The sequence below is a fragment of the Oreochromis niloticus genome, linkage group LG17 (assembly GCF_001858045.2).
Source record: "Oreochromis niloticus isolate F11D_XX linkage group LG17, O_niloticus_UMD_NMBU, whole genome shotgun sequence".
In the NCBI taxonomy this organism is placed as follows: Eukaryota; Metazoa; Chordata; class Actinopteri; order Cichliformes; family Cichlidae; genus Oreochromis; species Oreochromis niloticus.
Window position 1 is genome coordinate 2,524,383 of NC_031981.2, and position 25,655 is coordinate 2,550,037.

Here is a 25,655-nt window from a genome sequence, read left to right on the forward strand (position 1 = left end):
ACAGAACAGGAAGTACTGACCAATGAATGTTCAGCCAGCTTCACTTCTTTTAATTTCAGAGCACGCTTACTTCCTGTCCTTGTACCACTGGATTTCAGGAAAGGGGATTCCCTGCACCTTGCACTCAAGAGAGACAGCTTGTCTGATAACTGCTGAAACATCTTGAGGAGAGCCCGAACCTATAATTGTTGGTGGGACTAAGAAACCAAGAGAGAAAAAATGGCTTTAATAGTACAACTGCACATTCATATTTAAACAAGTTTCTCATTGTGCTGCAGTAATGTTGCCAATATCTCACAAATTCTGCAAGGTCTGCTCGTCCACAAGCTGAGCAGCTCTTATTTTAACGTTTAAAAACACCATAGATTAATCAGTTAATCAAACTTTATTCATAAAACAATAAAAAAGATTTTTTTAAGTATATTAAAAGTCAGAAAGTAACAATCAGGAAGCGAGCACTGTAAAATTTATGTAATATGTTCTCTCGTTTTTGGTCTAAATACTTGTTTAACGCAGCTCTGAATTACTTGTACCTAACTGAGAATTGTGGGTAAATCTAGGAGACAGGATTGCATTAACCTGCAGCACAGAATAGGAGTCTTTGTGTGTCGCCACTGACTGTCTTTACTCACCAAGCACATCCAAGAAAAAGCTTTTTTCAGTGTTTCCTGCGACGTTGATGGCTTTACAGCTGTAGCTGCCTGCATCTGCCGTTTCTGCCTCCAGCAGTCTCAGAGTTTTTCCCATATCAACAATCTGGACGTTGCTACTTGCAACTACCTGTCGATCAGCATAAATAAAATCACAGCGTAACTGAAAGTTTAGGAAATACTGTCTGACAAATTCGAAGACGTCGCTGTAATAGGATCTAAACAAAAACACAAAAAACGAGCTGCTGATACATTTCCAGCAGATTTGAAAAAAAAAAAGTTGCTGCGGTCTACAGAGAGACAAACCTAATTTAAAATGTATACAAAACACAAAAAGTGTGCAGTTCTTGCTTAGAGCCAAGAAAACATTCGGAGAGAAGAGCATAGATTTAGATTACTCGTAATTAGCGGATTAAAGTATGATTTCACCATCTGTGCCTGGCAGGGGAAAAAATACAGCAGCCAAGGGAACAAAAAGCAGCCAACTAACTGGGATGTTACAGCAGAGTGTGTGATAATGCTCTGTTCTCCCCTCAATTTATCATTATTATTCTGTCATTACAGCTTTGAGCATATTGAAACCAAGGCTTCTTTGGCAGGTCTTACACACACACATGGATGCACACAGGCTCCACACACATTTACAGTCTGTTCTCTTGGACAGCGCACCCTGTGATCACAGCCCATTAAGTCTTTCAAGGCTTAGGCTTCCATAATTGAATAGAAGGAAGGGTCATTATAATTTCTCATTACTTTTTCTGATGTAAAAAGAGACCACGGTCTCATGACCGCAGGTTAAATATGGCTTATGCAATTTATACCGCTCAGTATTTCTATTTGATTTATGTACCTGTCTTTTAAAGGTGTAACCTTTACACACATGGAAAAATAATATATGTCTTTGTTTCCATTCAATATAATCAACTAGATTTCACATACAGGGGCTCCATCCTTGTACCAGGTGATGACAGGTGTTGGAGTTCCTGTGACGTCACACACCAAGCTGGTGGGCTGGCTCAGGACCACTGACAGGTTGCCGAATGTTTCTCTGTCACGGAAATCTGGGGGTACTGTGGAGGTGTCAAAGGTAATGAATATATCATGAAATGCAGGAATTTTATTTTTGAACTAGAGGTGCAAAATACTTAAAGAACGGGTCAGTCACCGTTGACTTTGAGCTGGTACTTCCTCTCAGTGGATCCAGCGTCGTTGGCAGCGGTACAGACGTACTCTCCATTATCCAGCGGTGAAACAGAGGCCAGAATCAGCAGTGTACCGTCCTCTAGGATGGACACGCCAGGCTCATTACCTGTCAGCTCCTGGCCATTACGCAACCAGCGAATCACTGGCTTGGGAAGACCTGAAGGAGGGATGGAGACAGGAACACTAGCAAAAGAATTCCGAGGCAGAAAAACAAAGTTGTTCTGTGTTTGCGCTCTTGCAACAGAAAATCTGCACTGTGCTCTTTTTAATAAATGCACCAAACTGTAATTAAGCACCTAGTTAGAATGATGGCATGAGCTGTTACACCCCAACACGCCAACTCATGTTCTCATTTCCCTGCCTCAACCTCTCTTCCCTTTTTCTCCAATTGTCATTCGCTCTCAGAGGTATCAGGGCGAGGTGCCGGGCTCAGGAGCTGGCATGGGCCCTCAGCTTTCGGGGTGGCTGTAGCTCAGGTGGTAGAGCCGGTCAGCTATTAACCGGAAGGTTGGTGGTTCGGTCCCAGGCTCCTCCAATCTGCATGCCAAATATCCTTGGGCAAGATACTAACCCCATGTTGCTCTCCGATGCATCCATCGGAGTATGAATGTTAGATAGAAAGCACGTAACAGCTTAGAAGAAGTGTTTGTGTGAATGAATCAGTTGTATAAAGCGCTTTGAGTGCTCAGAAAGAGTAGAAAAGCGCTATTTAAGGACCAGTTCAATTTACTTATTTTTATAGCAGCAAATCACAACAATATTCACCTTCATATTGTAAGTCAAAGACCCGACAATAATAGGGAGAAAGGTTGACAGATCCCTATGAGCAATCACTTGGGGAAAGTGGGAAGAAAAAACATCCTTTTAACAGGAAGAAACAAGAACCACAGCCCCTTGCCTTTCTTGTTGCTTCATTATGAATAGACATGCTTTCATTTGCATTTGGTTGTGATCCTTGTTTGCGAACTGAAAGCTAAGAGATGATAACACAGCACCTTTGGCAGGGCAGGGGAAGGCGATACGCTGATTGGCAACCCTCTCCTGCAGAGGACTGTTGAAGGGGGGCTCCAGTACTTCAACAACGGGGGGCACTGAGGAGATGCAAACACACAATCTAACATATCACACACACTCCAAAGCATCTATAACAGTTTGAGTATGGAGCATTTTAAAACTGAGCGGTAGAGTAATACTGTAAGTTCTCAACCTTGAACTACAAGCTGAACTCGAGCCTCATCTCTGCCTGCAGTGTTGGTCGCTGTGCAAGTGTAGGTTCCTTCATCATCCAGTCCCACATTGGTCAAGGCCAGACTGCCATCAGGTGACACCGGGTATCTTTTACCATCCTTGGTCCAGATTAGCACGGGCTTTGGGAATCCCTTCACCACACATGGCAGCTCCACAGGGTGACCCACCTGCACCTTCATTACCCTGGGGCCAGCATGAATACTCGGGGGCACTGCAGTAGAAAGGACACGATTTACCAAGCTTTTCTTCTGCCTCACCTGAAGCTGCATGATATTTAGTGCAGGAATTTCAGCCCAGGAGTTACTATAGATTATGTGTGTGGCTGTGAACTATGTAATCCCAGGTGATATTATGTCTGAGCTGCACCTCTCATTTAGGTAATTGTGAGTACTGAATGAGTAGTTTGACTGTCTGAAATCTGAGAAATGGATAGCACAAACTGTATATGTTCAGTTATCTATTTTCATGCAGGTGGTTGCATATTTCACTGTGATATTTTGACAGATTTTACATTAGACGTCAGGAATCTTTACATTCATCATAGATTTTTAATCTTCTAAACTTACCCAAAATGCTCAGCTCAATGGATTGCGTTAAGTTTCCAGCAATATTGGAAGCAACACACACATAAAGTCCACTGTCTGACAGCCTGGTCTCTAAGATCTTCATAGATCCAGAGGGAAGCTTTGCATGTCTGGAAGAAACGAGAACATACTTAAAAACCAAACAGGAACAAATCAAAGTCCGGGTGAAACGCATGGCTGCAAATTTCTAAATATTAAAGAAAAGAAACCTCAAACACACTCACACACTTATAGTTTCCACTCAGTGACTTATTCGGTTATTACATAAAAAAAGACACTATGGTAATTCTTACTAATCCACCATCAACCATAATTATAGTCAGTTTGCCGGGCGCATAGTAGGAGCAACAGATCACAGGGAGGAGTATGATTACTCAGTCATCTTAGAAAACCACAAACTATGCCCTGAGGTCATAAACGCTTGACAAAGCACTCCATTGTAGATTACAGTTATGTAGGTTCTCTTTTAAACAACAAATCAAGCTCTCTCATTGAGCTTAAAACCAAGATAATGTGATTTTAGCCAAACTTAAGCAAATGTGTCACTGACACGGGGGTGTTGTATGGCAGCAAGGTGATTTTGTCTGGTGTGGCAGAATAAAGTAGTGTACAAGGGCTTATCAGTTAGCAACCTCTGCGTTGTGTGTGTGTGTGTTTTACCTGGGAGAGTGCGGAGAGATTAGTTGCCTCTCTTTGGCCCAACTGATGATGGGAGGCGGGACACTGTGGATGTCGCATGGCAAAACGGCATCCTCGCCCTCGATCACCGACATCTTCGTCGGACCTGCTGAGTGTCCGTCATCGCCAACTTTGGACCTCGGTCGGACTGGGCGGTCAAACACAGACATTTAATTCATTTCAGTTGCTCATCCTTCCTCCGCTGCTAGCATTTAGGCATGTAGGCATCACACGAGGAGGAAAGGAGATTTAACTTTGAATGTGGGTGATTTGTTGGTTACTATTTCTTTAGGGTTTGCACAGAATGTAGACTTGGTAAAAAATGATCAGTGTAATCCCAAAAACCTTAATTCAGCAATAATGTCTTGAAGTAAAATGCTACATTTAGCCCCCGTGTTTCTGTACAGACTATGTGTAGCCTTCAGCTGGTGATGAGGTTTACCATAGACCGTGAGCTGGACCTTCCTGGAAGCATGGCCAGCAGCATTAGCAGCAGTACAGATGAACTCTCCAGTCTCATTTCCAGAAGGGGAAGTAATAAGGAGGCTGCCGTCGGGATTCAACGAGAAGGCCGAACCACCCAAGTTCACTAGCTCCCCACCCTAGAAAACAAATCACAGCAGGGGCTGGATTTTACTTCATCAGCTCAGCTTTAACACTTGATTTGTTGTCCAAGACAAAGAAGTGTGGTTTGACCTACTAAATACTTAAATATAAAAGCAGATTCTTTGCCCGCTTCTTAAGCAACAGGGCTGTGAAGTAATTATTACGAATGTACAAACTGCATAAACCCAAAGCCAGCGTGATGTTAGTGCAGCGGGAGTGTGTCATATTTCAGCCCTGCAGTCACTAACATGCCATCATCTGACTGATGTTATAGAAAACAGCAAAGGAATCAGAGGGAATCACGTTTTAACAGCTGGTGCAGAACTTAGTAGGCTCTAGTTTCATATGTCCCTGTAGCCCTGTTCACTTTAACAGCAAGGCCTTTACAACTCTGAGGAACGAGTGTAAAAGACTGAAAAGAGGGAGGGACTGTCCACATGCATAGACTAGCTCAAAATGTGAGCGCTCGAAGGCTGAAGACACCGTGCAAGCTAATGGACGCAGGTAGATTCCATGGTGCAGCACAACAAACATGCACATGTACCCTCACAGAGGCATTTTCCATTCGAGCGCTATTGTCTCGTTAGAGCTTATCAGTAAAGGAAACACTGTGCAATCCTGACCTCTGACACCAAACAATGCAGGAACCTGTTCCTTTGTAATGGAAAACAATGCATCCACATCTGGAAGGTTTCAACTTGAGCTCATCGTTGTTCAAAACCGCACAACCAAATCGCATAAACACAACGCTCTCTGTGTTTCCACTCCAAATTAGCCGTAAAACAGGCAACAGGAGAATAAATAGGTTCATCTGTGCACGGGTACGCGAGTCAACTGATCCTTTAAGTGTGGGGGAATTAAAGGGAAATGACTATTAAGGAAAAAGGGGAATTATTTACTCCTTCCAAATCATCAGGTGAGAAATTGCGATGCAACCTGAGCAATATTAAGTGTTATATACAGCTACAGTTAACTATTAGTTGTGTCTTTCATCCCTCTGTCATATGGTTTCTGTGTGTGTGGCACTGATAATTATTTGGCAGCATTTAAAGAGACCTGGCATTTTTTTTGGCTGTTCAAGTGAGGAGATGCACACCTTTGTCCAGGTGATATCAGGAGCTGGTACTCCAGCGGCGCGGCAGGGCAGAGAGATGGGCGTTCCTTCGATTGTGCTGAATACCTGAGGGCCATGCTGAATGGTGGGAATCACTGGAAAAATGAAAGCAAAAGAAGATACGGAAGAATTTCATCATCGGGCATTTACAGAATCTACTCCATGCATTTTGTCCTCTGCGTTGAATCTGTGCCTGGATGTCTCCACATCAGTGCCACCACTGATTTCCTGTGTGTCTCACGAGCATCTGGAAAGAAGCTGTTCATGCACTGCTCAGTACAGATGTTCCTATTTTACTTTTGTGCTTTTTTTCCCTCTCACTCTCTTGTTTTGTGACTCTGTGACTCCAAGGACTCTGCAGAAGAGATCATCACTCGGAGGCTTGTAACATTTTTTTGGAAATATGATTTAGCTAAACAACTGCATCACGTGCAGTGTACACAATACAAGACACAACATGGTGGTGTTCTGGCTGCACTGTTAAAACGGTTTCTCATGACTTACTGCAAAATCAATACACCGCTGCACAAGTGATTTGTGCATGTCTACATGAAAATGACCTAACCCCACTAATTTAAAGGAGCCGCTGCTTTAATATACATGCTGCAAACTGTTCCTGTTTATGTCGGTAGAATCGGCCAGCATCTGATTTTAGTAGAAATGGAGAACACGTTTTACTCTCTCACACACTTTGCTTCAAAGTCTACAATTCCTTCAGCAGCTCCTGGGTTTAAGGCGACCTTTAGATATTCTTATTCCTGAGCACAAGAGCCTTCACAGTGGAAAGGAGACATTAAATTAAATTATATTTAGAGACATCAATGCAGAAACTGCCCAGGTGTGCTTAATGATATCAACCCAGGCTCGGTTCGGTTAATTGCATTTCTTCAAGTCTCGTTACATATCCATGTCTGTCCTCGTCAGTGTGCTAACATAAGAGTGACAACATTGGTCAACTATCTTTAAAAAAGTGTTAGTGTGGATAGGTCACAAAAGTCAGCTCGCAATCACAGTAAAACAGCTGATCTCAATGCTGACACCTAATAGATATCTGATTGGTGGGGGGACTATGGGCTCATGCACTTGTCTGTGTAGAGATTTTATGCGTTCTAATGTTTGCTACCGTAAACGTTGACAGCGGTTGTGTGGTTGGCGGCCCCAACAGCGTTCTCAGCCAGGCAGGTGTAGTCACCCGCATCATCCAGCCGAACTCTCTCAATATGCAGACTGCCATCCCTCCTCACTGACACATACTGGTCTGAGGTCACCTGACAGAATGCAAGTTTGAGTCTTTATTCAACCCAGGGCAAGAATCAAGGTGTGCAAGATGTGGAAAAAAATTTAAAAATCAAATTCCTCTCTGTGTCCTCACCAGGCCGTAGTTGTGCAGCCACTGCCTCTCGGGCAGCGGATTCCCAGCAAGCAGCACGCAAGGAAGAGTCATCGGCTGGTCCTCGATCACGCTCAGCACAGCCGGACTCATCGCGATGACGGGTGAAACTGTGGACAGCATTTGGACAAGTATACAGACGTTATGAGAAGAAGTAAGTAAATCAAGGACGCCGATGGCAAGAAAGTTTTTATAAAGTGTGCATCCAGTATGATGGACAGGGAATGACTGTTCCTACACTTTATACAGCTGACAGAACAACGCAAACACGCCTTTGTATGTATATAAATACAAACTTGTAACATCACATTTGTGGAAATAGTTTGGGGTGTTAACACAATCAGGGGTGACGTCATCTGTAGGAGATGGACAACAGGGTGTTGGTGAGGGGAATTTGACGACCACCCTGATGAGCCTGGGAATGCGTACATGCAGTGGACACACCAAGTTCCCAAAAGAAACTGCCGTACATCTGCATTTGGTATACAGTCGAGCAAAAAACAAGGTTTTCAGGACTGTATGCATTTCTGAGAAAAACTGAATGCACGCCACGAGTCAGTAGCTTAAAGAATCACTTTTAGCAGCAATAATTTGAAGTAAGTGTTTTCTGTCTGACTTTATCAGTGTCTCACATGGTTGTGGAGGAATTCTGGAACATGCAGTGTTCAGTTCAGGCATTTGTTTAGGCACAGCTGCCTTAAAATCCAACAGCATTTCAGCCAGGTTGATGTCTGGACTTACGGTCATTGCAACACGTGATTTCCCTGCCACTAAAACGCAAATCTGTGAGTCCTCTGAGGAGTTTACTAGATTGTTTGGATAATGTTAAGGCATGGATGACTTTGAACTTTAATTTAAATGAACAGAAAACAGAGGTCATTGCAACACCTGGATTCTTTTCTTTTTCAGCCATTCTGTTGTAGCTGCTGTGCTTGGGATCACTGTCTTGTTGCACAGCCCACTTTCACCTGGTAAGAGGTGTTTGTGCTGTTATGCTGCTGGGTTTACATCAAACATGGCACTGTGCATTATGACCATCTCCACTTTGGCCATGTCTGTCCAGAGGACATTGTTCCAGAAGTCTTGTGGTTTGTTCAGATGCAACTTTGCAAACCTAAGATGTGCTGCCAGGTTCTTTGTTAGAGAAAAGAGGCTTTCTCCGGGTTAGGGTTAGGATTTTCTAAATGTGCTGTCATGAACTTTAACATTTAACATACAGACTGTAGAGTCTGAAATGTTGCTTTGGGGTTTTTTACAATTTCTCTGAATTTTGCAGAGTTTGACCTCAAGATGAATTTTCTGGGATGTCCACTCCTCAGAAGAACACACACCTGAACGCAGCAGACCAGCAAACTGCCAAGACTTCTGATTTTACAGAGGTGCTCAGACTTACTTATAGGATCAGGTAATAAAGTGCTACCTATCCCCTCACATTCCGTGGAAGCATTAAGAATGTACTTTCTTTTATCCCATGAATGTTGTGAAGCATGTTGTCAGTAGGGAAAAGCTGTGGTCTAACATCTGGGTGGGTCTTTGCCTTCTAACCTTTGGCCTACATATAAGAGCTCAGTGTGTTTTCCACTAAAGAGAAGCTGTGAAACAGAAGTAGAGAGTTAACAAGGTTCATGTGTTCGAACACACTTACTCAAAGGTGATAACAAACTCCGTACACATGCACCCAAGATACACAGGCACGTGCAGGAACTCATTGCTTCAGCAGCCATGAAACCGATATGCGTGTGTTTTGAGAGTGATGGGGCTAACTGAGCAATTTGGAGGTTACGGTGCTAGAGCAGAAAAATATAATAGTATCAAAGAAATGAGAAATTTAATAAGCTTTTCTTACCTAATCCAGTCACAGCGATGCTGGCCTGGGTTTGGATCTTGCCAAACTGATTCTGGGCCTCACAAATATAAACCCCCTCATCCCCCACCCATAGGTCTAAAGGAAAGAGGGACATTAAGGTATAAAATAACTGTATTTGTATCAATCATCTGTAAATTCATATACAGCTTAAAAAATCTTACTGGTGATCTGTAGATGCCCTTTGCTCTGTGAGATCGTGCCATGTGTGCGAGGCCTGTTGAAAAGTGGCGAGCCGTCCTCTCTCCGCCAGGCGATCTCTGGTTCAGGGTAACCTTGGGCATAGCAGCGCAGGGTCACGTTGAAGCCGATGTCCACAGCCACATCCGACGGCTCTACAGTGAACTTAGGTGCAGCTAGAGCGGTGAAAAGAAGATGGGTAGAAGGGTAGAAGATGATGCACTTTAAAGACAGTCTCTCCGTCCTTTTCACATGTTTTGGGTTGTTAGTTACTGATTCTCGCGTACAGCTACTGTGGACAGTTTGCACAATTAACCTTACAAGCATGTGAATACACCCCTGTATGACCTTCTTCACTGTAGGTGTAAACCAAACACTTTTTGTTCTTGGTCTGGCAAAGAGCGCATTCATATATAGCACATAAAGACGATGTTTCAAGGCTCCAAATAAAGTGTTGCCAGGATTCAATCAGTGCTTCTATTGTTCTCTTTGGCATGAAGATATGTCACATTCAGGTCATCTAAGTAAAGCGTGTGTATAGTGTAAAACATGTGTGAAGGTACCAGTATTTTAACAACACCATCTTCAGGGAACATGTGCTTATGTCATTTATACATCTGGCCCCTGAAAAAGGTTTCACAGTTCTGGACGAGTTCACCGAGGGGATAAAGTCCCAAACAGAGACGACTACCCACAATACCTCTGAGTTAGCTTCTGTTTAACAGCTTTGGATTTCAATTTACTTTTGCAGGGAAGGATTTGTTAGTCTTCCTGAAAAGAAAGTATGAGCTGTAGCTGTCCAATAGGACTGGATGGTAAAAACGATTCTTTCATTTTCTCTAAAGCAAATATTAAAGCTGAAAACAGAAGCAAAGACAGAAAACCTCAGTCGCACGACATTAGCAACTTGCAGCACAGGAAACAAACAGAGTAATTAGCACTGCTTTTTAGAGAATGAACTAAACTTGGTCCCGCTCGCACCTCCAACGCTCAGAGAGATCCGTCCTGATGCGGTGCCAGCAGCGTTGACAGCCAAGCAGGTGTAATCTCCAGCATCGGCATTCTGGGTCTTCTTGATGGTCAGCGTCCCCCCCGATGTGTCCACCTCCAAGAGGGACGATGGGCGGAGCTTTGCGTGGCCTACAAAACAGAGCAAGTACAGCAGTGTAATAAAAAATATGTGCTTTGGTGTGGCGTGAGCAAATAATGGAAAAATCAACATCTTTTTCTGTGCACTGAACTTATACGTAATCCAAACTGATTGTGGGAATATGTTGACAGTTTCCATCTGTCTTTATTGTCTAAACCTGTCCCGTCCTCTGAGATGCTACCTTTGTACCACCAGATCTCAGGCTGGGGGATTCCAGATGCTGAACAGGCCATCACAGTGGCTTCTCCAACACCAATAAGAATCTCGCTGAATGCCACAGACACTACAGGAGACTCTAGAAAAACAAAAAATACCATAAAGAGAATCAATGGCAATGCAGTGCACGTGATACATAAAATATATTAGTAAATGTTGTGTTTGCTTCCAGTGTCTGTGAATGTGTGTGCTCACCAATGTAAGTGAGGATGGAGGTCACTGAGTCGGTCCCAGCCTGGTTGCTGGCCAGGCAGCCATACGCTCCTCCATCCTTTTTCTCTGTATTTTTTATAACCAGAGAGCCACCGGGAATCATCCTGTGTCTGAAAAGATCGACATTTATTCTATGCGCTGAAAAATCCGAGTTGTATAATTAATATAAAGGAGAATGATTGATTCTGTTCGTGTGAAAGGAAATCGGTTTACCTGCTGGACGCCGTAATGAACATGCCGTTGTGGGTCCAGACCAGGCGAGGTGGAGGATAGCCGCTAGCCGAGCAGCTGATCTGCACATCGTTTCCTGCGATATAGGTCTGATTGCGCGGCTCTACTGACACCCTGGGCACCTCTAGAAGAAAAGACAAGTTATTAAAATGAATCGCCATCTCATTCAGTTGCACATGTTACTGGAGATCGATTGGCTGCACTATCTTCAGTGAGATACAGTCCTGGACAGATTCAAGGAAAGCAGTTTGTGCTCTGAATGAGTCCAGCTTCAGTCAGACGTTGTAACAGTGCATAAACTTTTATTGTCACCGTAGCAGAAAGAGTGACGGCTGATATGACAACCATTAATGTTTCACAGGACATCTTTCACCCTCACATTTTCTTTTTTATTGGTAACACAGGAAGGAATATTGAATCCAGTCCCAGAGAAGCTGGCTATACGGAGATTTTCCAACTGATTTACGATGTGTAACTCTTCTCTTTAAGGGTGTGTTTTCTCTACTCTATTCCCGCTGCTTCAATCACGTCCAGTTTCGCCGACCTTTCCAACTTCAGGAAAATCCGTCTAAGACTCTTCCTAATGTAGAGACTTTTCTGAAACATCAAATCTGCGTCGCTGTAAGAGGCCAGACAGAAATCCCGAGGAAACTTGCTCTGGCTTGTGCGCCATCTATAAATTACTTTATGAAAGGTTAGCTGAGGGAATACGCTTAAAGAAAATGAAGGCACACACACACACACACACACACACACACACACACACACACACAGTGTGAAAGAAAGTATGAGTCGGATGCTTCAATCACCACATTTTGAAAGATATACAGCACATTTACCAAATGCTGTCAAGTTTTGACATATTAGAACTTTGACTTGAAAACAATTTGACTTTTCATTGTGAAAAAATCTTAAGGACTGGAAAACACACAAGATCAAAAGAAAGAGTGCCAGAACAACTACAAGGCCCCTCTTCTCTGTCTCTTCTCTCTCTACACTTTCCTCTCGTTCTCACAATGTCACCGTACCCCGACGGGGACAGCAGAGAAACTTGGGCAACCATATCGGCGTTCTTCCACCCCGACCCAGCAACAGATGTAATATGTCTGGGAGAGGCTTGTCTCCAGCAGTCCCTTGATCCTCTCCCACCTCTGCGTCATTCATCTGCCTTCGCTCCCTCTCACATGTATTTATCCTGAGTCTCCTCTTTACACTTCTTCCTCTGACCCCTCTGTCAGACTACATCTACTATGACTACATCTGTGGCTGTCTAATTTTGAAAAGGCCATGTATGCTAATGACTCACTGGCAGTATACAAACTGTAGACATCCAACACTTGGCAAAGAGTAGTATTGTAAGTCACAACTCATAAAACTGGACACACACACACCTCGCCCACATATTTCTTTATCTCTGTCCTTCAACCACAAAGTGACGACTGCTACACAGCTGTGGCAAGAAGTCACTAAAAGCCCTATTTTTAGCTGGAAACTTCGCCTGACAAAAACCATTTAAATAAAACAACAACATTCGGATGGTGTGACATGTTGCCATTTAAACAGGTAATTTGTGGAGACACAACAGAAAAAAAAGAAAGAAAAAAAGCAATTTTAAATTAAGGCAGACAGCAGAGACACACTCCCAAGTTCCACTGTGTAGCTTCTAAGTGTTGTAAGCTGTCAGCAGACTTGGCTTACTTCAAAGTGAGACTAATCACTAGGATGGGTCTATACAGGGAGTAATTAGGAAACCCCCAGGGCTTGCTAACAGCTGTTTCACAGAGAGAATAATATGCAAAAAAAAGAAAGATTGAAAAAAAATAGCAATAAACAGGTTAAAATAAATTAGTGACAAAAAACAAGCAGGTGGAGATATAAAAAAAAAAGAGAGAGAAAAGCATCCAGTTAAAGAGTTTTTGGGTCAACTGTGCAACTCGTCACTCAGTGAGATGAGCCAAATGACAGAGTTCCTCTCAAACCTGCCTGAAGCGCCGGCTTCAAATATTCAGTCTCCGTCACTGAGGTTGAACTTAAAAAGACAACAATTTGCTCTGAGGTAAGATCACAAGAACACTTTAAATTCAGGTCTAGAAAATAAAAGCCACTTTAAGTAAATGGCTCTCCTTCTCATTTAAAAAGAGAGGAATGCAATATGCAACCACTAGTTATTCTGGAGTGCCCCAAGCTCCACAGTGACCAACTGACTATCCCTCCTAGAGGACGAAGGCACGCGTCCGCACCCTCGGCAAGCGTTACCTCTGGACAATGCGCTTCTTAACAGACGCCGCTGTCGTTCTAGAAAAATTTAGAATAATTTGAACCAACAATCTACACTCCCAGACAGGAGTAAGATTCCGGCAGACCTATCCTTGTGGACGTAGGGGACTCTAACCCACAAAATGACCATCACAGAATAGGGCCAGTGACCAATGGGACTCTAACCAACAAAATCACCAAATTCCCTACTTTCTACGTGAGACTCTAACTCACTTTAACTCTTTTTCCTTTTCCTTTGGGACTTTAACCCGGTACCTTTACTTATAACTTATCATTACTTCAACCGGTAAACCTCATGAAAACTTCACCAAAATCAAAGCAGACATTTATCAGTAATTTCAGTAATTGGACTTTAATTTCTCATGTCCAATCTGGCACATTTTGGAAATAATTCAACAGGTAGTGCCTTACCTTTGAATAAGCCGGCTTATGTCCACTCACTTCGACCACTGACTCGTGTCTGCCTGTTTGAGCACCTTGGACCCTCTCAGTCTCAACCTCCAACTCTCTCTACTCAACCCAGGCCAAATGCACCAAATGTTAAGGGTCCGAAATTGAGGACGAGAGTAAAACAATCATGGTCCAGAAAAGGTCAATCAAACAATTGATTTTTAATGAATACACGCAGCGTGGAGAGGTGCAAACTGCAAAACAGTTGTACATCTCTGCCCAAAATACACTCTAGATTGCTTTTATAACATCGGGGTATTATGACGCCCCCTCATGCGTTTACAAGCACATTATTTGCATGTTCAAAACATTATTTGCCTCTTCTACAGACACTGATCAATCTTAAGAGATAACTGCAGAGACAGGAGTTCCCCTTTCTGGCATCCATCCAAATATGGTGGTGAGGTCCCCATGGACTTGTCCTCCTCTCTGCGTCACCTGTTGCTAGGCAGACTCAAATGCAACAAGAAGCTGAATACATTCAGGCCTTTGCTCAGCTACCATTTTACTATAACAATATACTCAGCATATAAGCTTTTAAGATTATAGATTTAACTCAACGATTTAAAGTGGTTATAACTGCACCTGTAATAAATATGTTAATATTTGATTATGATAACCCCTGTAATACCAATTATGACATAATGCCAGCAACTTCAATAAACACTTGAATAAAATGATAATTAATGCAATGATAAAGATGATGGTTATGTAAAATAATCCCTGTAATTCCACACCTTCTTTTAAAACCACTGAAACCCAAGAAGTAAAGCATGCAGAGAGATTTAGGCTAACAACGTGCAGCATATGGATTTTGAATTTTCTTCTTCTGGGACTCGTGGTTGTATAGCCAAGCAAACACAGGATGTTCATTTGGACAGATTGAATTAAGGAAAAAAAATAAAGAAAAATTCTTCACTCATTCATACTTCCTCAATTCCTTCCTAAAATGTTTCTGGCTGAGATCATGTGCTAATAAGTGGATTTTAGCAGCTGTACCGCATCACTGTTTGCTGCCCAGGTGCTGGCAGACGCTCTGTGGAGCTGGCCAGATAGATAGCAGCACTCTTTCATCCATGCAACAGTGTTCCCGACTCATGTCAGTGAAGCGTTAGGAACGTTACTATAAGAGCTGTCCGGAGATGGAAAACTCTACTTCAGTGTTGACTGAGAGTCAAGCATAAATAATTTTCACACATCTCATAAAGCGAAAGAGTGAAATATGGGGATCAGGGGAGGGAAGGGAGGCAGGGGCACTTAAGAGACTGTCATATAGTTTAGGAAAGTGGTTGTGTTTGCTAAGAGAATTGCAGGTACAAAGCCACACAGACCATCAGCAGATTAAAACCTAAGAACACATAAAGACATAAACACACGCTCCTCACCTTGTACAATGAGGTAGATCCGCTCTGCAGTCACCCCTCCCTCATTTACAGCGTGACATTCGTACCAGCCAGAATGATCTGGGGTTACGGCGGACACCTGCAGTGAAAGGTTGGCGAGGATGTTCACGCGTGGGTCCAGACGGGCATCTTGGCCTCCTCTCAGCCAGGTGAGGTTGAAGCTGACGGTGCTAACGACGTGGCAAGTGAGGACAGCCCGGGAGCTCGGGGAGGCAGTTACGTTACCCTGGACTGTGACGGCTGGAGGGGGCTCTGTGTGAGTGTGAGAGCAGAATGAACGAAGGTTGTTGGCAGCAATCGAAAAAACGTGACATCATAGAATAAACAGCAGTTCAGAGCAAGTGGTTACTTACTTTGTGACACTTACGTAAGTAGTGACAAAAAGTATCCAATCATGGAAACCGCACTGACTTTTTTGGAGTCAAGTTTTTTAACCTAAATTTTCTGCACGTGCACAAACTATGAGTTATTGGTCGACTGGTCAGAAGCTGTGAAACGACTTTGAGGCGTCACACAAATATTTGCAAACTTTAAAATTACAGATCAGACAGATAGACCAAAACTACAGAAATTCATATATTTCTAACCCTCAAATAATACAGGATGTACAGGTGTATTGTTCTTAGCCTCTGGAAATATATTCCTTGATGTCCTCACACGCCTGAGCAATAATTTATTGTTTGCCTGTTTACAACACTTGCTCACGCTGTTCTTCTTCTGAAATAATGTGCAAAGGTTTTTTGTTCTCTTTTGAAGCACTCGCACATCAAATGATGTCCAACATTTGTCAGATCTTATATCCACCAAACTTGCTTGTTGTCCGTCTTTTCTCGCGTGATCATGTCAAAAAAAAATAATCTTGTGAGCCTTGCCGTGTCATCAATCATTTTCTCAGAGTGGAACCATAGCTAAGTAGAGAAAAGGGTATTAAAAGGAAAAGTAGAAAAGAAATGGAAGATGTGGCGGTGGAAGCTTTGGCTCTGATAAAGGGAGGATGCTGGGGATTTCAGAATAGCTCTCTGGGATTAGGATGACATAAGCTTGGCAGCAGGGGCGGTATTATGTGTTTGCATGTGTATAAAAAACAGGGCCCTGTCATCCTGTTCAGAGTGTAGCTGGCTCACTAACAAAGGTTGGACTTGTGGCTGAGAGGGGATTCATTTCATGAAATTTTAGGGACATCTTAAAAGGCAACAGTTAGCCACACTGAGCTACCTCCGCAACTTTGAACTGTAAACACAGCAGGTCGTTCAGCGCAATGAGTTACGCTCATATATTACACAGGACCCTGTCTGGCTTCTTCTTTTGCTCTTCTGTTTTACAAAGCGCCTTTCAACCTTCTCCACCCAGCTTGGCAATAATCATGCCGATGAAGCTCTGTGAATTCCACAGAGCTGAAAGTTTCTTGGAAAGAAAAAACTGGACAAAAAAGATGGAATGAATTCAGACTCATGCGTGTTGTTTCTGGTCTCTTACGACAGGACAGGTTGTGTCTGAAAAATAAAAACTCTGCAGAGAATTTTGGAAACATAATTTTTATTTTACCCAGTGGTGAGACTAAACATATAAATCACTATATGATCCCTTCTGGTTCTGTCCTTGCTCAGGGCTTAGAGTGATAAAATTATCATCCAAAAAACGATTTACGTGATCTTTTTTCTCGTTGTGGAGAACAGTCGGTATCTGTGGTTAAGCTCAGCTGCTTTATCAAAACTGTGCATCCAAGTCAGTGACTATCAACCAAACCATCAGTGGGATGTTTTTTTTCCTTGAACATCCTGCAGCTTAATTGCAGCTTTATGTTTTCTCATCTTACACTGTAGCCACAGCCCATGACTCACAAAAACCATACCATAGGCTCCATTACAAAACTGCACCGAGGCATGGATTACAGCATCATGTTTTACGCTCCATTAAGTTACATTAATTTTGCCATCGCGCAGTGTCTCTGCATGGGGATCGACTGCAGGAGAAACTATAAACTTTAGCCGACGTTGACTGCGACATAGATTCCAGCCATACCTCCATAGTTTGTGTGTGTGTGTGTGTGTGTGTGTGTGTGTATTCATATCTTTGTAGGGACCAAAATCCCAGTCCCAATAAGTTTGAAGGCATTTTTGTGACTCAAAACGTGGTTTTAGTGTCAGGGTTACAATTATGTTATGATTAGGAGTAGGGTTATGGTTTGGGTTAGGCATTCATTTTTCATGGTTAGGGTTAGGGCATGGGGCTAGGGCAGGGGTGGGCAATCTCAGTCCACGAGGGCCGGTGTCCCTGCAGGTTTTAGATGTGTCCTCGAACCAACACAGCTGATTTAAATGGATAAATTAGCTCCTCAACATGTCCTGAAGTTCTCCAGAGGCCTGGTAACGAACTAATCATGTGATTCAGGTGTGTTGACCCAAGGTGAGATCTAAAACCTGCAGGGACACCGGCCCTCATGGACTGAGATTGCCCACCCCTAGGCTAGAGAAAGCATTATGTCAATTAGATGTCCCCACAAGATATGAATACCCAACATGTGTGTGTGTGTGTGTGTAAACCTGCTAAGCATGACATATACCTACTGCTCCATTTCACTCAGTAATTTTAGCCTTTATTTATCTTTTATCTTTTAAGTGTTGTTTTCTAAACATTGTACGGGACATTAAATGCAATCATTCTTTGAATTGCTCATTGCCCTGCCAGCAGATCGATCAGATTTCATTTACATCTGTTGACAGTCTAATGCTCCCCAGCCTGTAAGCATTCCTGGCCAACAGCCGTGGCTCATTTAATGTAGTGATGGAGGATAGCTCACTGTTAATTACAATAACAATAACACAGCAACACAAATTCTGAGAATTACTTTAACTTAGTTTATCATTTTGTTGTATTGTGATGCCTCTCCCACACTGCTAGAGGTAGTTTATACTTGCATTAGACAACAACTAGCTTACAGGCAATAAAAGCTGGCCCGGATTAACCATCTCTCGCTTCCACCTTGGTTCAACTCTCTTTTGTGTTTGTGTTGTGAATTCTCTTTTATTTAAACAAAAATCTTGTAGGTTCTCATTATTTGTCACACATCTAAAGCAAATTTGTGAAAAGTGGAGGCTTGTCCGTGATTTGTGCCTGAGATCTCTGACGGTGAGCCCAAAAGATCCCGGACGAGCCCCCATTTATGTTACTTACATAATTTGTAATCCATAACATAAAGTAGAGACTCAGATCATAGTTTTTAAAAACACAAGTCTTATTTAAACAACTAGAAAAGGTTAAATGTTTTGGAACTGGTGTTTCATGATTTTTGTGCAATAAACTTTCAGTGACAGTTTTGTTTACCTGATACATCCAGAAAGGTCAGAGCTCGTCCTGTTCCAGCACTGCTGATGGCAATGCACTCGAAGTAACCCTCGTCCTTTAGAGTTACCTCGGCTATTTCCCATGATGCACTGTCAGACTCACTAGAATGAAAGAGTCACAGGAATTTTGTGAAAAAGTGTTAACAACCAGCACATTTACTTTCTTTTTTGCTTTTTAAGAATCCTTTTGGTACTCTACCAACTCATCTCTGTAAAATTTAACTGAATTTAATGTTGAGATGGAAACAAAATACAATAGTTTTACATCCTCCAGCATGTCCATTATAATACATCTGTTGAGGACGTTATACCTTTTCTTACAAAGTCTGGAAATGTAGTAACAATTAAACATTAACAATAACCACTGAACTTTGAACTTTTAATGAAATACATATGGATTGTGATATTTTGACAGCTGCTGCTCACCTGAAAAGTTGGTCTACCCCAAGTCGTCCTCCATCCCTGCTGAAGCGCAGTGTGAAAGGGATGAAACTCTCTACCTGGCATTTGATTATCCCTCTCTGGAGGTAGTAACCATGAGTTTTGGCTGGCATCAGCACCTTAGGAGCATCTAACGGGAAGATAAAGAAGCAAATGAAGTCACTGATTCAGGAAAATAATCAAGCAAATTGGTAGGGAAACTTTTATATATCCATTTAAATATGGTAATAATATGCATCACTGACCAGGTACAATATTGGAGAAGGAAACACTTGAGACTCTCTGGAACAGGAAACCGTCGCGGTCATATCCTGTCACTCGCAGGAAGAAGGCCTCGTTGGGTGGTACGAACTCTGTGATGTTCCAGAGGTTGTATGGTTGGCGGTCCGGGTAGTACCGGATTGGCAAAGTTTTGATCACTGTGCCAGAGATAGACAGGAGCTCCAGCCTGTCAGGTCGAGCAGGAGGAGAGAGTCCAGTGGTGTTCAGAAGGATATGGGTGGGAATACCTGGAAAATCAATATGTGTTGTATCCTTATGTGGAATATTCTGACGTCTCAAAAGATGGAAGCAAAAAAAAAAAAAAAAAATCAGCAAGTACAAAGAAACAAACATAGCATCTTGTTGTTTCCAAAGTTTTTAAAAGCTGACTTTACCAACCTTGAACCGGCCTACTGGACGTCTTTTTAAAGTCCATGGTGGCTTTCCTGGAAAACCCAGCTCGGAAGTCAATGGTACTGAGACCTGAGATACGGACTGAGTGCCTTCCTTCACTTGTGGTCTGTATTAAAAAGGTAGAAGTGTTTTAGGTCCATATTTTACCAAATACTGTCTTTGAGGTATCAAGTATTCTTGGATAAATGGATAAACCTTTATTCTTAAATTTCAGATGTTTCATCCAAGCTGATGCTTAATGGCGATATGATTTATAGCAGCGGTCCCCAACCCCCAGGCCACGGATCGGTACTGGTCCGTGAGTCCTTTGGTACCGGCCCAGAGAGTTGAAGCTCGGATGTGAAATTTACGGTTTTCAGGGATTTTATCATTTTTTATTGTTATTTTTCTGTCGTTTTTATCTTTAACTCGGTTTCCCTGGGTCTTTTCCCGTGTTACATATAAATCTTCCTTTTTTTGGTACCGGTACTGTTTTTATTTTGTTGTATTTATCCGCGACACCTTAAAAGCCGGTCCGTGAAATGTTATTGGACATAAACCGGTCCGTGGCGCAAACAAGGTTGGGGAGCGCTGATTTATAGTATTCACCAAAAGGCTACTTTAGTTAACTAAAATGAAACTAAAACATTTTAGGCTTTTGAAAAATATTGAAACGACTAAAACTAATGATTGAATTTGGAAAACCTGATCAGCTGATCAGAACTCATGAAACTATAATAGCTCAGATTCAGAAAACAAATGAAGAGGGCGTGGGTCATCAAAGGCGGCGCTGAGTGGTCTAAATGACAGACACAGCTTTGGGAAGAGTCTTTTGTATGCCAACAATCCCCCACATGTACAGACATGCCACTTTGACAAAGTCACTGCTAACAGCCTAATATCTTACATCTCAATCGGGAGATGACCTATTTGGTCTAAGAATCACTTTAAACACAACGACTATAATAAGAGAGCGGGTAATTGCTCATGTGGTCCTCATCATGTGGAGGTGATTTGAAGCTTTGAAAAATAGAGACAGAGTAATTACAATGAAGTATATGTTGGTGAGAGGTGGAAACCCCTCACCTAAAGGTAAAACACGTCGGTGGTGTCACAGACACTGAGTCACAATGCAAAACGAAGCACGCAAACCTAAGCTGTCATTTGCAATTGCCTGAAATGAAAGAGAGTTTATGAATTTGCTGCATTTATTAATGACTACGTTCTATCTAATGTACAGTAAAGAGAAAACTACCAAATAGGATAGTGCAGAGCCTGCAGGCAAAGATGAGCACAATTATTAAACTATGGATGAAATTGCTCAGATAATGAGGGGATTTGGTTCAGCCTCAAAGGCTAATGCCTGCATTAAACCCACCCTACTGGCTGCCACAGCATTACACTCGGTCTTTAGTTGGTTGTAACTGAGGGGATAATTAGGAGAGAGGTTCTTCAAAGGTCACTCCTTTAGAAAAGGCAAAGAACAGTACCTGCAATTAAAACCACTCCCATTTCCCAATTTCACGCCCACCCATACAGACTGACCTGTCCAGGCCTGAATACACCAGCTCTTAGCTGAATCAGATCTGTGCTGAGAATGTGACTTACATTTATTTGCTTTCTGGAAAATAACTGATTGGATTCCTACGCAGAGCTGTAATGGGGTTTTTTATTGGTTACGAATTTAATTCATTAAAAAACTAAAGCAAATGTGCAGAGACTGAAGAAGTCGTTGGGTGAGTGACATTAAAAACAACGTTCACATGAACAGAATCAACTTTCCGGGATTTCCTTACCTTAAGCGTGCATCTATACAAACAACAGTATAATTTGAGCAAATACCTTTGTTACATCCTATAATTTGTATCTGGTTATAATTTCTGGTTATAATTTCAGTTTATTTTCTTTGTGCGAGTCCTGTGATATACTGCAAGCAAATGAGTCAGAATGACTTTAATGAAACACCAATTTAGGAAAAAAGTGCCTGGGGAAGTTTTAAGCTATTTGCACGCTTTTCAAATTAAAACTTTATCATTCCTATCATGGAATACAAAATTCTGTAAACACACTCTTCAAAGTAAGCATATGGAAAGTCTGCACTGTAATTCATATCCCTAGATCCTTTTTTGTGCAGTAGATGTGTTTCTGACCGACAGCTGTACCACAGAGCTCAAATGCTGGAGCTCCTTACTGCTGGTAAAATATATAAATTCTTATAACAGAGGCGTGATGGCTTTAGATATATCTCTAGATATATATAAATTAAAGCATTTTAGCTTAGGGTTAGCCACTTGTGAATGACAGAGACCTCACAGTTTGATTACCTTATGTGCGTACAGAGGATGCGAAGTTTGCTTTTAGTGCAAACTGAAAAGTCACATTGATTTTTTATAGTATGTGTACATGAACTACCCTTATAGTGAAATAAATTAAACTAAAGTGAGATTAATGTAGCAAGAATTATGTGAAAAAGCAGGTGCTGATAATTGGGTGAACCTGGCTTCAACACATCACTACTTTATCCAATTAAAGTCAGATTAAAATGGATCAAATTCCTTTTCACACAAAAATCTGTGGTCTGGGCGTTACACTGGGATGTCGTGGGCCATTAGTGTTACAGAAACCCAGCATGGTAGAATAGTTAAATCCCCCTCAAGTATTTATTCACATTTCTTTGGGTGCCCTGGGAAATACAGCTACAGATGACAAGGAGATATTTAAGTCTAAAAGCCTGTTAGAGTGATGTGGGGAACTGAGTCTGGAAAAGCCACTTTCCGAAAGGAAAAACAAGATGTTTTGGGAGTTTAAGCTGAGCAGCGGATCCCTGAGTCTCTGAGGGAGAGAATTAGAGGACTAAATGTGTTGGGGAGGGGAGATGCACAAGGACGGAAAGAGAAAGGAATATTCAGTAAGTGACAGAAAGGAAGGGGGCAGCAGCAGAGGCGACTGGATGACATGATTAAGACAGAAAGTTGCTGTGTCTCTCTTTTTTTTTGGTGTCTGTTTATATCCATCAGCACTTCTATAAACTTCTATGGAACAGATCACATTGGATGACTTAAGTCAGCACAGAACTTAAAGCCTCCTGAGAGCTTTTTAAGCAGATATAAAACAGAACACTACAGACGATTCACCTTAGCGCATATTTCAATCTCAGAGTTTCACTTACCAGTACCCCCAGTAGAGAAAAACAAATATAAACAACATATTAAAACCTGGAAAGGTCCACGAGAGGTAATTCTGTGTATCAGGGAGTGTTTTCTCTGTCACACAGGAGGAATAAGGAAACAATTTGAAAAGAGACAGACCCCAGCAGTGGCTTAACCTGTGGGTTAGCAGCAGATACAGCTGGAAAGTGCTTGTTTTAATTTCTATTTTGCCTGAAAAAACAAATGAAAGGATTACAAAATACAAGCATTGTATATACTGCGGAATATCATGTAATATAAAAGCCAGAGAGAGAGTAATATCGCACCAACGTGTAGAATAACCTACAGCAATACACTAATATTTCACCCATTAATGCTCTCTTATCGCTCATATGAGAATGCACCTCCCAGAGTTTGATGCACACTTTTTTATTAGAGGAAGAGCTGTGTCGACATTTTTTTCCCCACACACAACAAAAAAATCTAACTGTATGCAGAGATGAGTGCACCACCAGGGGCCTCAGAGGCAACACCGAGACAACGCCGACAAATCGCTCAGGTTAAAAAAATCCAAAACATCTGGCTTTGACAGTAGCAGTGAAAACGTGTGACAGCTGGGTGCCAAGATTTGACAGGAGCGGAGCTTTGAATGTTAAACATACTTTGTCTCGATCCCCCAGTGTTACTTTAAAATCCATCTCAGGGCTCACGTGTGTTTTTCTGATCATGCTTTGATTCACTGGGAATCTGAGATGCCTTCACCAGACAGCGTGCATGTTAAATTGATTACATATCATTGTATCTCAACATGCTGATATATTACTGCAGTAATTCAAGTTTTGAACCTTCTTCAAGGCCACGGCTCCCTCCCGGGGTGTACGTTGTTACCTCGTTTCAAGGCTACACCACTCAACTATTTGCAGTAAGCGGTCTTAAAAGCAGTCCAGCGATGGTAGTTGTTAGTAGGCTGTTATTTTGCACACATTTTCTGCTAAAGAATGAATTGTTTACCTTGATAGACCACATCCCAGGCTGTGGATCCTTGATGTTGACAACTTTGGCAGAGTTGGGAATGTGCAAAAGCTCAGTGAGGCCATCACTCTTCCCCACAAGCTTCCCTGGAGGAACATAGACATGGACCGTGAGATAATTATTTACCTTTTCTACGGCTTTGAATTATACAGCCTAATTCTTAACTCTTGCTGCTGGATGGATGTATGTTATAAATCATCCATGATGTCTTTGATACATTAGCCAAGATACTGTAATTAAAACATGTATGCATCCCAGATGTTGCTGCAGTCTTTACTATGGCAGACAGAAAAGAAGAGGCTTCGAAAACTGTAGTTAAGTTCCTATATTATATGTTCCTATATCTTAGTATCGTCTAGTTGCTGTTTTCGATAATTAATCCTTTTTTTAAATTGTTGTTTTCAATTTAGGATTTCTGTTTTGATTCATTTATTACTCTAGCATCATGTGACTGGTTTCTATATTTACTCTGTTCTAGCTTTTAGTCCTGGTTTATTACTACCAGTAGGTGTAGTTGTAGTCTTCCCAGATCTCAGTGGGATCTGAAACCGTTACGTCCAGATGAACAAAATCAGCTTTTTGAAATTCCCTTACCTGGATGATTGAACATGCATTAAGACGTAATTCTTCCCACCTTTTATGCTTTGGTCCCTCAGTTAGTGTTGATATTTGCAGTATTCTCTTTTGATTATGTTATTATCCCTTCTCAGAAAATCAGCCACTACAGCCTGTGAGGGTTAGTTTGCTCTTTAACTGTCTGACGGCTGAGAAAAGTATTACGCCGTTGTCGGCAGGATTCGAACCTGCGCGGGGAGACCCCAATGGATTTCTAGTCCATCGCCTTAACCACTCGGCCACGACAACTCGTGTGAAATCTGAGCTGATGCTCGTCTGTTCTGCTGACTCTGTTATCTGCACCGTGTGTGCATGCCACACCGACACCTGTCACTTCACTGTGGCTTCTCTCTGGCTTCTGACAAAGCTAGAAAACAGCGTGTGTATTTTACACACTGCACATAGAGAAATCACCTCTAAGTTCCAGAGAAACTAAAAAAAACAAAGATGATTTTGGAGGCTCTGTCATGGTTTCATTTCAGACTGTGGTTTTGGGTCTTGTCAAAATTGACACAATTATGAACATGGATAGGGATAACTGATAAGAATTTAGTGACTCCGAGTTTCTTATCGATATCACAACCATCCCTAACCGGCAGTAAAGAAATTACATTCAGGCAACTTAATAGCATGCTGTGGGTCAAATGTTTTGCTGTGATCACGGTTGGAGTCGTTAATTTTGATCCACCATGCAATAACATCTGGAAAACTTCTGATTGCCTTCATTTTTCTGCATGACAGTGACCCCAAACACACTACCAAAGCAGTTACAGCATCCCTGGATAGAGAGAAAAAAACCACACACACTATGGAAAACTAACAGTCATGGACGGGTCTCCCCAGAACCCAGATCTCAACATACTGGAGCACTGTGGGATCAGACAGGCAAAGGAAGAAAGGCAGTCAACATGCAAAGAACTCTGAATGTGCTTTAAGAAGCCTGAACTATTCCTGAAGACTACT

At 42.1% G+C, this 25,655-nt stretch overlaps 1 protein-coding gene and 1 non-coding gene across 2 annotated transcripts in view; both read right to left on the bottom strand.

Annotated features, from left to right (window-relative positions):
* Positions 1-25,655, bottom strand: part of hmcn1 (hemicentin 1) — a 98,734-nt gene that overhangs the window by 37,313 nt on the left and 35,766 nt on the right. Inside the window, exons 8-31 of the mRNA XM_003445119.5 lie at positions 24,057-24,163; positions 19,903-20,023; positions 19,488-19,751; positions 19,228-19,372; positions 18,782-18,903; positions 15,440-15,709; positions 11,310-11,451; positions 11,079-11,206; positions 10,849-10,962; positions 10,499-10,657; positions 9,502-9,693; positions 9,320-9,415; positions 7,456-7,583; positions 7,207-7,351; positions 6,066-6,178; positions 4,806-4,965; positions 4,346-4,511; positions 3,668-3,795; positions 3,061-3,312; positions 2,849-2,944; positions 1,816-2,010; positions 1,590-1,720; positions 633-780; positions 71-197 (exon numbers count right to left, since the gene is read on the bottom strand). Of these exons, the coding sequence (XP_003445167.2) occupies positions 71-197; positions 633-780; positions 1,590-1,720; positions 1,816-2,010; positions 2,849-2,944; positions 3,061-3,312; positions 3,668-3,795; positions 4,346-4,511; positions 4,806-4,965; positions 6,066-6,178; positions 7,207-7,351; positions 7,456-7,583; positions 9,320-9,415; positions 9,502-9,693; positions 10,499-10,657; positions 10,849-10,962; positions 11,079-11,206; positions 11,310-11,451; positions 15,440-15,709; positions 18,782-18,903; positions 19,228-19,372; positions 19,488-19,751; positions 19,903-20,023; positions 24,057-24,163 (3,649 nt within the window). The remainder of the gene's footprint in view (positions 1-70; positions 198-632; positions 781-1,589; positions 1,721-1,815; positions 2,011-2,848; positions 2,945-3,060; positions 3,313-3,667; positions 3,796-4,345; positions 4,512-4,805; positions 4,966-6,065; positions 6,179-7,206; positions 7,352-7,455; positions 7,584-9,319; positions 9,416-9,501; positions 9,694-10,498; positions 10,658-10,848; positions 10,963-11,078; positions 11,207-11,309; positions 11,452-15,439; positions 15,710-18,781; positions 18,904-19,227; positions 19,373-19,487; positions 19,752-19,902; positions 20,024-24,056; positions 24,164-25,655) is intronic.
* Positions 24,860-24,941, bottom strand: trnas-aga (transfer RNA serine (anticodon AGA)). Its single transcript has one exon. It is a non-coding gene; the product is annotated as a tRNA-Ser (tRNA).